Source organism: Tasmannia lanceolata, unplaced genomic scaffold (assembly GCF_043159265.1).
Source record: "Tasmannia lanceolata isolate RefF3 unplaced genomic scaffold, GAP_Taslan_0.1 ptg000002l, whole genome shotgun sequence".
In the NCBI taxonomy this organism is placed as follows: Eukaryota; Viridiplantae; Streptophyta; class Magnoliopsida; order Canellales; family Winteraceae; genus Tasmannia; species Tasmannia lanceolata.
In genome coordinates this window covers 54649741-54667330 of record NW_027518679.1, presented here as the reverse complement: position 1 = coordinate 54667330, position 17590 = coordinate 54649741, and the positions used below count along the sequence as shown (strand labels likewise).

At 37.8% G+C, this 17590-nt stretch overlaps 2 protein-coding genes across 4 annotated transcripts; both read left to right on the top strand.

Moving 5' to 3' along the window:
• The first annotated feature begins 608 nt into the window (after window positions 1-608).
• LOC143887061 (protein AE7-like) lies at window positions 609-7058 on the top strand. 3 transcript variants are annotated; one of them, XM_077391188.1, is made up of 6 exons: window positions 609-739; window positions 968-1162; window positions 2870-2963; window positions 3082-3181; window positions 6425-6470; window positions 6569-7058. In XM_077391188.1, the coding sequence occupies exons 2-6, from the start codon at window positions 1015-1017 to the stop codon at window positions 6667-6669; spliced, it is 489 nt and encodes a 162-aa protein (XP_077247303.1). In that variant the 5' UTR covers window positions 609-739; window positions 968-1014; the 3' UTR covers window positions 6670-7058. The 3 variants fall into 3 exon arrangements, with proteins under 3 accessions (XP_077247303.1, XP_077247294.1, XP_077247288.1); XM_077391179.1 differs by lacking the exons at window positions 609-739; window positions 968-1162 and adding an exon at window positions 1654-2132 and having other exon boundaries at window positions 2906-2963; XM_077391173.1 differs by lacking the exons at window positions 609-739; window positions 968-1162 and having other exon boundaries at window positions 1660-2963.
• A 5351-nt stretch (window positions 7059-12409) lies between these two features.
• On the top strand, window positions 12410-16684 carry LOC143879322 (putative xyloglucan endotransglucosylase/hydrolase protein 30). The gene is made up of 5 exons (XM_077381667.1): window positions 12410-12641; window positions 12712-12812; window positions 14080-14288; window positions 15824-16147; window positions 16339-16684. Exons 1-5 carry the CDS (start codon window positions 12464-12466, stop codon window positions 16532-16534), a joined length of 1008 nt encoding a protein of 335 aa, XP_077237782.1. The 5' UTR covers window positions 12410-12463; the 3' UTR covers window positions 16535-16684.
• The last annotated feature ends 906 nt before the right edge of the window (window positions 16685-17590 follow it).

Sequence of the window (17590 nt, the reverse complement as noted above, 5' to 3'; positions counted from 1 at the left end):
TGCTCCATCGAATCGTGGAAAGTCAAGTTTAACGGACCGATGATATGTAGGTGGTCAAGGTGGTCCATCAATTTCGTCGGCATTTTGGTGAACTCCATGTTGCGGGTTGTTTTCATGATTAGATGCTTCCAGGGAGGCTGGTTGTGATTGATTCTTTAAAGAACCAATTTCTTCATGGACGGTTGTCGCTAATTGATTAAATCGCGGCTCTGATACCAAATAATGCGATCCTAGATCGTATTGTAAAGAAAAAGATAAAAATTGAAGAAGAGAAAGGGAAGAGAAATAGCCAATAGATGGGCTACGACCTCCTAATTCCAGACGTTTTTCATTCACTGCTTCTCTCATTACAGCCAAGTGCAATAAAAATAACATCTAACAGCAATGAAAAAAGGATTACTACAAATAAAGATAAAGATAACTATGATACGGTAGAGATAACTATAAAATAAGCTAACCAACACAACCCGTGTGGAATAAGCAATCCTGAAAAATAGGATCGTATCAGAAATTTTTGGAAAAGTTTGGAAAGGAAAATATTTCTCAAATTTCTTCCCTTTTATACTTATAAAAACAAATTAACTTGAACCACCCTAATCAATTTTTTACTTAGAGGGATCTTCGTTTAACGATAATATCCCTCTAAATTAACTATAATTATATCATTTCCCTTTAAATTGTAGAGCAAAAAAATTTTCCTCTCAGAAATGTTTTTATTTCAATCCAAACAGGGCCTTATGTAAGTTCTTTAAATCTTCTACTGTATTGTTTATAATTTATTTTATTACTGTAGTTTTATTTCTAAATTGTTTATAATATATTTTTTTACACTAGTTTTAATCTAAATAAAAAATTATTTCTTTCTATTGGTAAATCTTGCATTGGGTTCATGAAAAATCATTAATTTTTTTATGTAATTTTTTTTTCTGTAATGGTGATTTCTCTTATACATATTCTTTTAATACAGGAACAGTAATTTTTGATAAAAGGTGTTGTTGTGCTCTACACTTATAAATGGTTTCTGGGTTGATTAATGCTAATCCTATCATCTATGAAAGAAAAGAAAGACGGGAGCGGAGTGTGCAGACTGATGCAGATGAATTTGCTGTGGAACCCATCGACCAACAAGAGGTTTTTGATATCCTTCAGTTTGATGCGAATAGTGAGTCCCCGTTTTGTTGCCTCCAAATAGATTTGAATGCCAATATGAGTTGCACCATTCATTTTGTTTATTTTCTAATTTATTATGGAATAATAGGTGGATTCTGCATTATTGAGCATAATTTATGACATAAATCTTATAAACTGTGGGCGGCCAAACACTAAAAAAAAAAAACTTTATTACACAAATCTTCGTCTTTCTTTATTTTCATTCTACATGTGTTTATGAGCTTATGTATATAGAAAATTCAAAATTCAGAACTTATTCAATTTGTATGTAGTATACACCAAGTGAAAGGGAAGATTGTTTAATTGAGTTGAGTGATAAAAATATTGTTTATTGGACCTATATTAGCCGACCCCAACTAGTTTGGGACAAAGGCTTAGTTGAGTTGAGTATTGGACCTACATTCTTTTTCTAAATTGAAATTGCAGTTTATATGTTGTTGGGGTTGTCTGAGTTACTTTAGGACTGTAGATAAGTAAATTTCTTGGAAATTTTAACTGCTTGATTTTAGTACCCGAGTGTTTTCCCAGAAAACCTGTTTCCCAACAAAATGTGGGAATTCCTATCTATTTGATCCTTCTCTTGATGGTGTGCTGTGAAATTTTAATAAGTAAGTGTCCCGGATTTTCGACCATATGGGCTTTTTCAGGTCCCATAGGTGTCGCGGATTCTAATGAGGCGTAGGTGCGAGCGGTAATCGAAGGAATAAGGAAATTAGAATCGTATAACCTAGGTAAGATTGTGGTGGAAGGTGATTCGCTCAATATCATTCGATGACTAAAAGGTTCATCTAGGCCTCCATGGAGGTTTGCTCATTGGATGGACGAATTTTCAGATCGTATTGGAGGATCATTGATTTCTTTACATCATATTAGAAGATCGGCAAATTCTGAGGCCGATAGACTTGCCAGAGATGGAGTAGATAGGGCCTCCTTGGAGTATTTGATTTCCTTCCTCCATGAGGGTCGTTTTTCTTGCTTTTATAGCTTTCTTTGTTAACTCTTGCTCTGTATTGACCATCTCGGTCGCGGGGTTCTTCTCTTATTTCATTTCTTAATATAATTCATTGCCATTAAAAAAAGGAATTTTTATGCCTGTAATAAATATGTTTGGTTTACACATTTGGATTGTATTGATGGTTTCTTGGTTTGGTGCTTTCTGTAAGCTACTGTTCATGGAGCATATTTACATGTCATATCACATGAAAAAGCTTGCTTTAGAAGGTAAATTTTTGTAAAAATTCAATGTTTGAAAATTCATAACCCAAGCTTGACGGTGAGTTAATTCAAAGCTCTTTTACCAATTGATTGAGTTTTGAGTTTAAAAAGCTTTTGCTCTGTTCTGTTTTTTTTCCACTGGTTTATTGAGCTTCTAGATTCGAAGGATTTCTTTCTCTCCTTGTTTTAAGAGAACTACTTCCCTGCTAACTCAGCCCGAGTCTCGATCTATCCGGCTGCAATCAATATGTTCTTCAGTTACACAGTCAATTCTTTTTGAACTAGTAAATGTAAAAGCTTCATTAAGTTATGTGTATGTTTGTTTGCTTGTATGTATGTGTTCTTTTTAAACTAGTAAATGTAAAAGCTTCATTAAGTTATGTGTATGTTTGTTTGCTTGTATGTATATATATTTGTATACTTTATTTATCCTCTGTTAGAATGAAATGTTTTGTTATCTTAACAATTTTACATCATGTTAGAGATATTAAAGACCCAGAACATCCTTATTCTTTGGAAGAACTGAAAGTGGTTTCAGAAGATGCTATTGAAGTTAATGATGAGCAAAGCCATGTTACGTAAGCGTGCCAATTTTTGTTTCTTTTAAGTTGGCCTTTGCTTATAAAGTATTCCAAGTTCAAGTTAGTTATCATGATACTTCATGTCGAATGAATTGCTTACTGGCTCCTGAATCAGGGTCACATTCACCCCTACAGTTGAACACTGCAGTATGGCTACAGTTATTGGTCTCTGTATACGTGTGAAACTAATGCGTAGTCTCCCTTCTCATTACAAGGTATGCCACTCTTTCCCTCATTTTCAGTAAACCAGAGTAAAAAATAAGGATCTGCTAATGATTTAATTAATGCCATAAATTTCAATGTGTATTCTGATATGTTTTATTTAATGCCATAAATTTCAATGTATGATTTAATTATTAAGGTAGAATTATTCTTAGCATAGAATTCTTCCGGCTAAGAATATCTTAAGGGAAAAAATGCCTCCATGGGTGACCTACTGACCTTCAATATTGTGCTCCGAATCTCCGATCCCATATCGAAGATGATACACTACGACTCCAGAACCTTTGTTACAGAACCTTTTTCCCACCATGGTTTATCCTTACTATAACCCCATGACCTTTATAGCATTGTGTAACCTTTATGGGACACAATTAACACACAGGAAGCCAACAATGCTATACAATGTTAAACTTTGCTCAGCTCCTTCTCACTTTTCTTTTACAAGAAGAAATACAGGTTTATTTATTCATTAATGTGAATTAAATTTATGGACAATTTGACAAATATTAGTTGCAGAGCTTCATCTCTCCTCATCATCCACTAACCCGACTGCCAACAAACTGATCGGATTTATCTATGACCCTATTCAACTTTTTGAGCTCTCTGCACTAACTGGAGTTGATGATGGCTGGGTTCAAGTCAGATTGAATCTGGTTCGAATACTTGATCGAGTTTCTTCAAGATCATAAAGTTATGCTTTAGCTCAAAATTTTGACCTTTTTAAGTACTCTATCAAGTTTTCTGAGCTTGATTATTATTATTTTTGTGAGCATTCTTGGGTTTCTTTTCTTTCTGTTTTTTATTTTGAATGGCATAGGATTCTTGGGTTTCTTGGGTCTTTAAAAAAATGAGAACACTTGAGTCATGATTGAGTCAAGTGGTCTCAGGTGTGTTTTCGGTGCTAGACTGAATTTTAAAACATTGAACACTCTCCCAAGTGCTAGACTGAATTCTATGAAGAAATTTAATAATCATTTTATGAAAACCTTCACCTATTTTTCCCTTGATTTTGAGTTTGGTCGTGCTGTGTTGGAGTTAATTGTTGAAATTGCGTGGACGATTTTGTGATGGCAACTCAGTTTTCCACCTCAATTTTGGGCATGTGTGGCATGCCATCATGTTGGAAATATTCAGATAAACAAACTGATCTATGGCTAATCAGAACCAAAGTTTGGTGCTAATCTGAACCAATGCTTGGTACTGTTGGAAATCAGAATGTAAATAAAATTGGGAAGGAAGATTGCACTTGTCGATTTGAAGATAAAATACTTTTGAAAGTTCTGATTGTTGATGAAGAGGGAAGAATGGCTGAGTCATGCCACTTTGTCACTCTCCTTAAGAATCGTATTCGCCACCTACTGTGCAACCGGGATACATGAATCGACGCTCCAAGATAAAACAGCCCCACAGGCTCCAGTAGGCGTGCACTCGCTTACTAGTCCACTTCGAAACACCTCACAAATGTGCTCAGGCACTGAAGAATGATGGTGGAACATGGAACAAAAATCTCAAGGAGAAAATTATTTCTGTATTCAGAGGCTTTTCTCTATGTTAGAAGACGATGTCTCATGGGCGGTGAGATTCTCTCTTTATAAAGAGAAAGATGACTCTTCAAGAGAGAAAACGTCTCTCCAACAACCACTTTGAAGAAGGTGAACCGCACCCAAAATGGCACCGAAATGGCAACTAGAGTAAAGGAGGCAATTAAGAATCCGTTTAGGAATTAAAACCCCAAGATATTTTTTGATTTGGACATCAGTCATGTGCTCAAAATTAGGACCAACACCAGCAATCTGTCTTTGAATGCTTGCTGTAATTCTTTAGGATCATAACAAGGGATTTGCTAGGGTCCATCGCAAAAGGCATTTCGTGGCTGGTCTGTCGCATGTCAGACCAGCCACCTCGTGAATGAAGACAACAGCTTTTGTTTCCATTCACGAGGTGGCTGGTCTGACGTGCGACAGACCAGCCGCGAAATGCCTTTTGCGATGGACGCTAGCAATTTCCTCATAACAAATCTAAAAAGAATCTAAACTCAAATTTAGCTGAGAAGATGGATGAAAGAAGAATGCGACTAAGAAGAGATCCTAAGATAGCAAAGAAAGTAGAATTTGATATGAAAATCACAAAGAAGGAAACAAAGATAGAAAAAAGAAGGATAATTGAATTTCAAATGGAGATGAAAACAAGATCTACAAGCACATCGGATGTAGAAGTAGATAGGAAGGCCTTACTCATCCAAGGATTTCCTCTCTTTCTTCTCACTCAAGCTTATCTCCATTATCCACCTCACGATCTCCACAAAGAAGGGAATCTTCCTCCCTCTCAACACTCCACAAATTTCCACATCTTCAAAAACTATAAAATAGAGGCCCCTCACCTCTATTTATAGAGGTAGGGAAGAGGTCTAAAACCTTCCGGTCAGTTGGTCCCAACATGCCACTTGACCGCACTTAGTGCAATGATCTCCAAAATTTGCAAGTGTCATGTTCCACACTTGTTGTGTGCTAGCTAATTGCCAATTGTCTTGGTCCCCCACTTGTAGTGTGCTAGCTGACCGCACTTAGGGGCACCCATGGAAGTTTTCCCGCTGGATTGACGATATCATGGATCGTGTAGAGGGACTAGAAATAACTTTTATCATGTGAAAAGATCGGCAAACATGGATGCCGATAGACTTGTTAAGTTAGAGAAGGAGTCGCTAGAGGGGCGTTATAACTTTTTGACCTTCCCCCTCCATGAGGGTTTGAATGTTCTTTGTTTTCCTGATTTCCTCCTTCTTTCTCTTGAGCTGATCTTCTTGGTCGTTGTTGTACATTCTTTTTTTTTCTTTTTTTTAATTATTAATTCATTGCCATTCAAAAAATAATAATAATTTGCCGTGATAACCTACGTGAAGTTGTTGAAGCTATCGAACGGCAGTCTTTACTTATCTTGATAGAAGTAATTCTTAGATGCACTGAACTGAGTCATGTTTTTGTGACTTCTTGAATATGATTAATGCTTGATTCTGATTTTTTTATTTTTTTATTTTGCATTTATAATATTTGAAAAATTCAGAAAATTTCATGCTTCTAGCATTTTAGAACCTCTCTTTGGTGTTTCCCTTAGTGTTATTTCCCTATATGTCCTTCCAAAGTGTGTTCAGCGTATTTTGTTTCTTCTTCTTTCTTTTGTGCAGCATATTAATTTGATTCTTCCTCTTATACAATTTTCTTTTTGCGCATTACCTTCAGGTGGATATTAGAGTAGCACCGGGAACTCATGCGACTGAAACTGCCGGTATCTATTCGTTTCTGCATTGATTTGGATTAGAGTGCAACATTATCTGTGTATTATCTTTGTCATCTCTATTTTTCATTTCTTTTTTTAACTTGCAGTAAATAAACAGTTAAATGATAAAGAACGAGTAGCAGCAGCATTGGAAAACCCCAACCTCTTGGAGATGGTTGATGAGTGTCTCGCTCCGACTTATTCTTGACAGTCTGACCATGTGCGAGAATCTCTTTAGGTGCAGAAAGCCTAAGAAAACAAATATTTGAATCACAAGAATGATCTACTTCTAGATACGTCCATACAAAAAAAGGTTAGATAGTGTAACTGAGGCCTGATGATCTCATGAAAAGAAATTTTTTTGGAGTAGAGTTCTGTTAGCTATCAGCAGAACCAGAAAGAAAAACAAAAAACAAAAAAAAACGACTGAATGGTTTCTACTGTTTGTCATGTTATGATCTGTTTTCCATCTCAAAACTTTTTGTAATTTAAGAGTTTGATGTTTCGGATTGAAGTATCAAACATTGGGTAGAGAGAACAGTTACAGTTGTTACAAGCTCTAATCACTTTTATTGATTTTGATTGTTGTTTATTGAATTGGGGAAACTTTGTCTAATAAGAGTTGCATGTAAATGATAATTCTTGAAATTTTCTTTGGTTTGTGGAAATTCTCATGGGACTGACGAGTACTAGCGTGAGAAGGTTGGTGAGGAAGGTATTAGATGCTGGGAAGTTAGGAAAAAAAAATCCCACTTTAGAATAAATTTTACTTAATTCTCTATTTTCCATCCCCATCTCATAGCTGCCTCACTTGCTCTGGAAATCAACCTTTCACTTTTCTTTGAAGGGCTGAGTTTAAAATAACATATCTCTTCGTAAAATTAATCTTTCCTCTACATATTTGGTGTAAAAGGACGGCCCAGAAAGTTAAAAAATGATGGTGTAGAAGCCTTCACAGATGAAAAGATTAGGATCTTTCTACGGTAGAAACTAACAAATGAATAATTTAGATCTCTTTCTACGGTAGAAAGAGATCTAAATGAATAATTTAGATCACGGGACCGCTCATTATAGAGGGTGATTTAACAAATGCAATTGTCTGGGCATCCGGAAATTCAAAGGGACCGTGGAAACTACAAACTTATATAGCGGAAATTCGAGACTTGGTATGGCTGATCAATCCAAATATTGAACATCAAAAGAGATTGGCAAGGGAAGACATGTCTATCTTCATTTCAACTGAGGCAGAGGGGTTTGGGAATGTCTAACTTCTCATAATAACTACCTATATATTTACATTGTATCTTGGCCTTAGAATCAATGTATACTGAGCGTCGTCTAGGAGGGAGGAAATCGAATACTTCCAGCTCCCCTCTAGACTTCCAATTCCACTCTAGAGGTACCCTCCCTAGCTAGTCTGTCAGTCTCACTATTAGCCGATCTTCTAACATGCTCAAATGTGATGGAGGATCCCTCCACTCTATCCAATATCACACCAATCCATCTTTCGAATCTCCAAGGATGGCTTTTGTGACCCTTCAACCACATTATCACAGTTACAAAATCTTCCTCCGCTATAACCTTATCGAGAAGGTCTTTCCACCATCCTTATTCCTTGATACACTGCTCTAATCTCGGCCTTATTAGCATCTGCTATCTCTATTGGTCCTAAGAATGCCCAAATTATGCTATCTCATCCTCATGTTGTACGAGGGAGGGAGAGATGGGGGAAGGGAGGGTGAAGGTAATTGCCACAATATGGATTTCCAAATAATGTCTTGCAGAAAAGATTTGAAAATCAGATTTTTTTTTCCACTGTTCAACATATGTGTATGCTAGGGCATGCCTTCAACGGTGCAAGGTTCTTAAGGCCCTACATGCCCAACACCTCTTGATTTTGCCGAGACCAACTCTAATCCCGCTCTCGTGATTAGCCTTCATCACCAGTACATCGAACATGAAGCCTTGGAGCCCAAAGCAAAGTTCATCGAGTACGAGGCATGACGATGCCACGTACTAATCCGCCAAGCATAAAAGCTTGGTCATCCAAGGTGCAAGATGCCCCATAGACTGATATACAAGGAATACACCTCGCAGGGGAAACCGAGGTTGCCCCGACCCGAACTGATGGAAGACCTAGAGAATGGCATACCCACATGACGTACCGCGGTACAAAAGGCAGATAGTATAGTTAGCACCCTGCACCGGTCCGTACGTGCAATGCATGTGAGAACCCAACCCAACATGCACTGTCTTTGGCTCCCGTCTCCGACCAAAAAAACTGGAGCATCCTTATGAATAGCTCGCGGTCCGCACCCAAAGCTCCCTCCAAAAGGCCTATTAAACTCTACAAACTGATATCTAATTGACATGCAAAAGAAAGGTCTAGTTTTGATGCGTTTCTATGTTTTCCCACATGTTCCGGTAGATTCCAGCATTTTGTTTCCCCTTTAATTCTGCTATGGTGTCATTAGCACCCCCTTATACCATTTATTTAACCAAACATTGGAATTAAATTGGGTGAAATCGGAATGGGATGTCGATTCCATCACTTGATTTCGTCAATCTAAGCACACCCTAGGGTGTACTCGGATTGCAATATTCAAGAATTGGAATCGGCATCCAATTCAAATTCTTTTGTAAACTGAATTGAACGATTCTAATAAAAATTTATTTATGATCGCTATGGTAGTAGGATGTCTAGTGCATGATTTTGGCAATCCAAACACACCCAGTTTAAGGGATCAAGGGTCTAAGATCATCTTCCGAAGGACATCTCGCAGGAGTTACTATTGTGGGCCCAAAGGTGCCTGTACCAAAAGAGCCTAGCTGCCCCCATCTTTCTTTTAGCAATTTTATTTGACCAATTAATAGCAATGCAGGGTTTGGGTTATCCCTTGGATGGGCTTAGTTTAATGGGTACCGCCAGACGACAGAGATGCACTGTCTGATTTTTTGTTCTATTCATTTAATTCATCTGAGGGGACTGGTGTCTCATGCAAAAGCAAGCCGCAAAATGGCTTCAGCTGTGTTCAATGCATCCTCCTTCTTCATGATCTTTGATGACTCCCTGGAACAGTACAAAAGCTCACTGTGGAGCTTAAGCACCGCCATATGGAGTCCAAGCACCTTCTTAAACCTTCGACCATTCAAAGCATCCATTCTCTTTGGAATTAAGAAACAAAAATATTAGATTTGCTTCATGACCAGTAAAGGAGATAAAATAATTTAAACAAATTCGATATTAGCTAATCATTTGGTTTAGTAGAGATTAGCTAATGATTAGCTACAGGAAGAAACAAAGAAATAGACCATGGATAGAAAGAAAAACCAAAACAAACCCTAACTAGAACACACCTGCAAGTGAAAAACAACAGTATAGGTCCATAGGATCTATATTGCATGTGTGGGTGGCCCCACAAGAGGTAAAAGAATCTGGAACGTCAACTCAAGAAGCTGCCAAAATCCGATGAAAGAAGAAAGTTGTGGGACCTACACAAATTGCCAGTATACACGTGGCAAAGCCTTTATTTACCGATCAAAAAAAAATAAAAATGGAGAAGGTGGAAATGCTTAAATTTGGGGGGTTCAAGATCCCTCTATCTATGGGTGTCAGTACCAAATTGGCAATTTCCTTCTGCCAATTGCAAACTTCCACATTCCAAGTGGGCCCATGAGGTGTAAATTGACAATTTTAGCTCATGCTTGTTAAAATAATAAAATTCTGTTTTTAGAAGTATCCAAAATCCTATCTCCATCGTACACGTGGGCTTTCTTGATAGAGACCCGTTTCCAAGTTCCTTTTGGATAGACACCGGTCCAATTTTTTTATTAATACATAATTATGGGAAGTGATATATTCACCCCGTTTTCTTCGTGGACTACCCCGTTTAGTGTATTTATCACTGCTTTTTTAGACTAGAAGGAGCTGGCCCGGGTAATAAAAGGGGGAGAATATATCATTTCCTATAATTATAACCAAACATTAATAGTAAACACTGGCTTTTTGGATGTGGACTACTCGCCAACCGTGTTTAAAGGGCTAATTGTGCGTCATCAACTCTAATAAACTTTCCTTAAACTCTCACTTGTAAAGGTAGAAAAGCTGTCTTTTCCAATTTAAAATCCTAAATTAAATTAATAGTTATCCCTAAAGATAATTCCTAAAATGTATTAGAGGGTATTAATGTTAAAAAAAAAAAAACAAAGAAATGCCAGCATGGAATTGTTAGTGCCAGACGAGGTTACCGGAGAAATGGCAGAAAGTTTCAAAGGGAGAGAAGGGTACCGACGAGAAAGAGTCTCTTAGGATAATATTACAAAAATACCAAACCTCATAGTATACAACGTTTTTTTTTATTTTATTTTTTGTTGTCTAAGCATAGGCTTCTTCCTAAAAATCACGTTCAGATCCACCGTGTGCCACGTGGATGTAATCGGGTCCATTGATCCTACCAGAAGAGCTAAATGCAGCATATTGAAGTTAGTCCCACCTTGATCGGATGATCATAGCCCTTTGATCTATTAGGCCATGTTTATGTTTTCATCCAGAGGAGCTAAGGCGTTGATTTTTCGTGGGCTTCTTTCTTAGCTTTTAGCCCCACCAATATCTCCTATATATCTTTGATATCGAGGCTTTAAATTCCTGATATCTCAGAAATATCGGCCCGATATCGAAAAATTGCATATAATGGGGTTTATTAGCCAACAAATTGTATTTATTTATTTATTTTGCAAGGAATGCTAAACTAAAGGGCGTCCTTGCAACGATCCGCCGCAGGGTGCCCCGTTGGATCCGCGTCACTCGATCACATTTATAATGACACTAAATAATGTAAAATTAAAGGAATGATAAATGCGGTTGGGTAACATGGATCTAATGGGAGCGACATTGCGGCCGGGTTATTAAAGCATTCCGCTTATTTCGGAAGGAGAATATCCACCAAGAAACCCTGAAAAAATCATATAAACCAGAAAAATTACCATAAAAAAAAAAAAAACACTATCGGGAGATATGATTGATAAAACTTGATTGTATCATACTAATTGCGTATAATGATTAATAAACTTTCGGCGGTAAATCATTACTATAGTATTCATGGCAGGTGATCTTCGATACAAACCCATATGTCGGCCGATACTTCCGTTGAGATAGGAATATTGTTTGGTATCAACCCTTAATATTTTAATTTATATCACCATAAAGCTTATTGTCTGATATAAAATTTATTGGACAAACACAATCTATTGTCGTTTTATTTCTCACAACGATGGATAAATAATTCAAACTTTCTATGTTGATGATCGGCGATTGACGGAAATCATAAGTTATAAGAGAAATAAATATGAAATTGATATATCGGCCAACGAATCCTATCAGAATGGTCGATATGACCTAATGTGGATATCATTTGAAAACGAGCAGTTCAGATAGAATCGAAATTTCGATTGATCCACGACCAATCATATGATAGGTTTAGGTTATTCCATAATCAATGTGAATATTGCGGAATAGGTTTTTACGAGGGCCTTTAAAACCATGGTCCTACTCCTCAAATTCTAAGTCCTCTAAAAATAAATTAGAAAAGTATGTAGGGGTATTTGCGTCATATAATATCACATTCAAACTTTGACCAAGGATACATCGCCTTCAACTTCTTCCTTCCTACAAGAAAAATTCACACCTACAACCGTGGTCCCTCCTAGATAAAATGACAAAAAAGTCCCCAAATTCATAAAATGACAAAACTACCCTCAATAGAATCGTTCATTTCCCAAACAAAAGGAAAACAATATCCAACCTAGAAACTCCGAGAGGACCGAGACCCACGTATTTGACTGGTGGCATTTGCCTAATTTCAGTAAAAAACTAGGGCTATTTTCGTCAAATACAGACTCACTACTCTCTCTCTCTCTCTCTTGTATTTTCCACCCCCTTCATTTATAAAAAGAGGAGGAAAAAAGGTAGTAGAGAAAAAAGAACGAAAGAATAGAGAGGGAAAATGGGTTTTCTTCCTCTAATCTTTCTCCTCTCTCTCTCCTGTTTCGCCCCCATAACTCTCTCTTTCAACCTCTCAACCCTCTCCTTTCGCGAGGCTTATAACCCACTATTCGGTGACGGAAACCTAATCCGTTCTAACGACGATAAATCCGTCCGTCTCCATCTCGACCGTTACACAGGTATATAAATATATATTTCAATCTCCTCCCTTGCCGTTATCTTTTTCCTTTAACGTCCGTTATATTACAGGCTCGGGTTTCATCTCGTCAAATCAATACCAACATGGATTCTTTAGCGCTTCCATCAAACTTCCGTCTGATTACACGGCGGGCGTTGTCGTTGCCTTCTACGTGAGTATTAATAACATCGATCGGATTTTTCTTTTCTTGTATTGGATTTTGATTTGATGGAAATTTTGATTTGCAAATTTTGTTTAGATTTGTGTATTCGGTTTTTGGATTTCTTTCCGAAACTGTTTCTATATTTGGTTTTTTATTGTTGTAAAATGATCGGCTTGCTCTTCCGTTATTAGCAGGCATGAAACGGTGGAAATTTCAGCCAATCATATAAAGCTTTTTTTTTTTTTTTTTTTTTGAAAAGTAAAAAGGGTATTTTCGACATCTGGCACAGACCCTTTTCTTGTGTTCGATCTGTTCCTGATATTGCGTTCACTAACTCCATTCCCGTTCAAACACGAGTAATGAGCACGCTCGTGAATTTATTGGTTTCTTTCTTTCAAAAATGATATTTTTAATGGTATTTGCTAGGCAAGTTCGCGGAAAGCTATTTCGCAGCTGGCTTTTGCATAATTGAAGAGCCACCTCGTATGAATTCGGAGTTATAAATCGACCCCTTATATCTTAAATCGACCCCTATGTTGTCTTTCTCTCTCCTCCTTCTCTCTCTCACCCAGAGGAGAGAGAAAGACACAAAGGTGGTCGATTTAAGATATTTGGGGTGGATTTATCACTGCTTTAAAACAGAATGTGCCAAATATCAAGCAAAGGACCCCTGAAATGGCTTTTTGCCAAATTTCCTAGCAAGTCCCTATTTATTAATGGGCCGTTTGGACGATATGTGGATTTTAGAATCTTGGATTTCCTCAAAATTGTAGTAGGGAGACAAGAGAAAGAGGTTCCCTTCTCTTTATAATCTTGGATTTTAAGTAAGAAATCTAAGTTTTAGTAATTTCAGGAGAGATTTGTAAAATCCAAAAACATGGGATGATCTCTTTCTTCTCTCGTCTCCCAACTATAATTTTAAAATCTGCTCATCTAAACGGGCCCTAACTATATAATTGATATAGAGTTTGGTCACATGAAGCAGCTCCTCTAGAATCCTTTGGTAGGCAGGCCGAATCCCAAAAGACCAAGTTTCCGCCTAATTTTGTTCTAACACCAAACCCCTTTAGAAAAAAATGCAACAATTTTATTACTTATATAATGGTTACACTGTTGGTCGCATCTAGCATTTCCTCTACAACCTTTTGGTAGGCCAAAAAGACAAAGTTTATGCTTGTGTACATACAAGTGATAGCAAAAATACAAGTGGTTGCATTAAATTAAATTTGGCTTTGTTTTTCACTTAATTGGAAATTTTGGGGTTTGGTTTTGACAGACATCGAATGGAGACATTTTCGAGAAGACACACGACGAATTGGATTTTGAATTTTTAGGGAATATAAGAGGAAAAGAATGGCGTGTACAAACGAACGTGTATGGCAACGGAAGCACTAGCCGTGGAAGGGAAGAGAGATACTTCTTGTGGTTTGATCCTACAAAAGACTTTCATCGTTACAGCATTCTTTGGACCCACCAAAATATCATGTAACCCTCTCTCTCTCTCTCTCTCTCTCTCTCTCTCTCTCTCGCTCACACACGCACAGTACAGCCTTGCCTCATTTGGGATACATTCGCCCCCTTTTCTTCCCACGGTCACCCCTAATTTAGTTTATTTATGACTACTATTTTTACACTAGAAGGGGATGGCTAAGGGAAGAAAAGGGAGAGAATATATCATTTCCCTTTTCTTAATTTAGTTTTTTGGTTCACAAATGGGATATTATGGCCTCATTGGAAGATATTAATTGTGGGTCACTTTGGGAATATCGCCCTTAGCTAGAGATATTCGACTTTTGACCTCCTTAATTGCATTTGTTCTCTCTCCTTTCTATCTTCTATGTTCTTACAAGTCACCACCTCCTCCCTTGGTTCCTTCTCTTTAATAAAATTCCATCATTTAACAAACAAAATTACATATTTAGAATAGGGATATGCTACCGTTCATCGTAAAAGACATTTTGCAGATGATATGTCGCACGTTTTAACAGCTACATAGGCTCACTTTTTAGCATATTTTGTCTTCATTCACAAGGTGGCTGCTATGAAATGCGACGGAAGTTATAAAAGAAATTTACAATTAGAAGGTCTTTATAAAGAAACTTCATATTTATGAGGATTCAAAAAACCTTGTAAACCATCAAACTTTCCCCATCATATATACTTGCAACTTCCAAAGACCTGTCTTTGTGGCATCCAAACAAGACAATATCTCTACCCAATATTTTTGCAAATTATATTATATTTAGGGAAATGTTATCAGCACTACTATATTTTGATGAGGGCACTCCTCACTTTATTAGAAGTACGGTATGGACAGCACTATAGGATGATCCAAACCGTCCATTAGATGGGCCACAGCCTAAATAGGTTGTGCCCCAAAAATCATTTCTATAGGTTAATCAGAACCCTCCGATCTGAACGTTATAGTGTTGATCCTAACCCTCTGTAGATCGGAGGGTTAGGATCAACCTATGGAAATAATTTTTGGGGCACATTCTATTTAGGCTGTGGCCCATTTAATGGACGGTTTGGATCATCCTATGTTGTGGGCCATACCGTACTTCTATTAAAGTGAGGAGTGCCCTCATCAAAATACAGTAGTGCGGATAACATTTCCCTATATTTAACTTCAAAACCATTTGCATATTTAAAATAAGGGATTTACTAGGGACCATTGCATAAAGCATTTCGCGCCTAGGCTATTGCATGTGAGAGCAGCCACATCAGATGAATTAAATGAAAAGGACAAAATCTGAGCCTCCTAAGGGCCAGAAACTTGCCTTTTAGCATTGATAGAAAAAGTCACTTTCCCTGTACTTGCTCTCTTTTTCGTAACTGTCAGTTTGTGATGGACGAATTGGATGGCTACGAGGTTGTCCAATTCCATTGTTTGTAAGGATATAGCATCTATCTATTGATTGGTCCCACCTCCTGAACGGTCCACATTGACCTGATGTGGTGGCCCCGTTGAAGCATGAACCATATTAACATGTATTTTTTTCTAAATTAATTTCCTCCAGCTTCTACATCGATGAGGTTCCAATCAGGGAGGTAATTCGCAGCGATGCAATGGGCGGCGACTACCCGTCGAAGCCGATGTCTCTCTATGCCACCATATGGGACGGCTCAGATTGGGCCACGTCGGGTGGCCGATACAAGGTGAATTACAAATTTGCCCCCTTCATCTCCGAATTTACCCATCTCGTCCTGAAAGGTTGCGCCGTGGACCCCATCCAACAGCTCCCCTCTGGCAAGTGCACCGAAGCCAATGCCGAATTGTTGGCTGCTGACTATGCCGTTGTCACGCCGGAGAGGAGGCTTGCCATGCGAAAGTTCCGGCAGAGGTAGTATTAGACTATATGAGATTTCACATTTAGATTGAGTTGAGAACTCACAGTTGGATTACTTGGGTGATAGATTAGGGAAATATGCTTTGATTAGGCAACTAAGCTAGATGTGATATTTAGGTTGAATTAGAATGTTTCTGTCTCTGTCTCATTCCACAAATAGATACTAATCTCACATGTTCTAACAGGTACATGACCTATGCCTATTGTTATGACACACTAAGGTACCCGGTCCCACCGCCAGAGTGTGTGATAATTCCATCTGAGAAGAAGCGTTTCCGAGATACCGGGAGGCTAAAATTCGGTGGTCACCACCGGCATGTGAAGCGCCGGAGTCGGGTTCCATCAATGACGAAATCCGATAACCATGCAGCTACAATGTGATGGGATTTATGAAGATAAGATGTTGGGTTTGGAAATTCTATTGTGAAGAGAACAATTACATATGAATAATGATGATTTATACTGTGTTATATGAAATGGAATTTAAAGGGGGAATTGGTTGATTATATTTAAGGCCTTGTTATTTGTTTTCTTCTCGTTTTGCAGTGTAGAGGAAATGGTGTTTATCTTTTGTTTTTGAGTGTATAGTGTAGCGTATAGACGTTGGGCATTCAATGGCTTTTGTATCCAAAACAAAAGTTGTATAGTTGCATAGTTTTTGTCCTTAGTCTAAGACAAATTAACAACCTATAGGAAATAGGTTTTTGTCCTTAGCTTTTGGTTCAAAGGAAAACTCTCTCTCTCTCTCTGGGTTCATTGGAACAGTGACATATAGCGTGCTAGTTGTATACTTGCATAGTGGTAACCTTGGTTTTCTCCACTTTGTTAGGTACTGGATGTAAATAAGAAACGGAAAATGATATTTCCAGCCCTTTCCCAGCATTTCCTTCTCTGTCTTTCCCTGAAAATAACTCATTGTTTGTAATGACAAACAAAAAGGGGTGAAATTCAGTAGAGAGAGTTTGGTGGAGTGTGTGACCCAACCATTTCCATTTATTCTAAATTTGTAAAGTGGGGGTTAGTATTTTTGGAGCTTTTGGTGTGGGTGAGCTGTGGCCAGCTAGGTGGAGGGATTTGGGCTTTGGAAGGGAACAGCATGGATACTATTCTCTGTTTAATTTGGATCATTATAGATGGCTTTACATTACTACGTAGAATATTTAATATTTAATTTTTGTTTTGGTTTTGATTAAAAATTGTGTTAGGCAATGGGCCCACCTCTGGTTGTGTTAGATAATCTAGGATTTGTGATGCTTATTATGTGTTGGCCCCATGATTAAACATATTTTGGAGTCTAATAATCAGTTTTGGAATCCCGTTTAGGCAATCCGGGCCCGGCCGGCATTGGGGAGTCCTTTAGGGACTAGAATGGAGTGGTGTGATAGTCATTTGATGCCCCTATTGGTTTTGCCGATTCGAATGAGGCGGAAGTTCGGG

Coding starts and splice junctions, on each gene's coding strand:
- LOC143887061 (XM_077391173.1), top strand. CDS start 2,695: ATGTGTATGTTTGTTTGCTTGTATGTATGTGTTCTTTTTAAACTAGTA. Junction 3,182..6,424: donor GTCTCCCTTCTCATTACAAG/GTATGCCACTCT, acceptor CATTACCTTCAG/GTGGATATTAGAGTAGCACC. Junction 6,471..6,568: donor TCATGCGACTGAAACTGCCG/GTATCTATTCGT, acceptor TTTAACTTGCAG/TAAATAAACAGTTAAATGAT.
- LOC143879322 (XM_077381667.1), top strand. CDS start 12,464: ATGGGTTTTCTTCCTCTAATCTTTCTCCTCTCTCTCTCCTGTTTCGCC. Junction 14,289..15,823: donor TGGACCCACCAAAATATCAT/GTAACCCTCTCT, acceptor AATTTCCTCCAG/CTTCTACATCGATGAGGTTC. Junction 16,148..16,338: donor ATGCGAAAGTTCCGGCAGAG/GTAGTATTAGAC, acceptor ATGTTCTAACAG/GTACATGACCTATGCCTATT.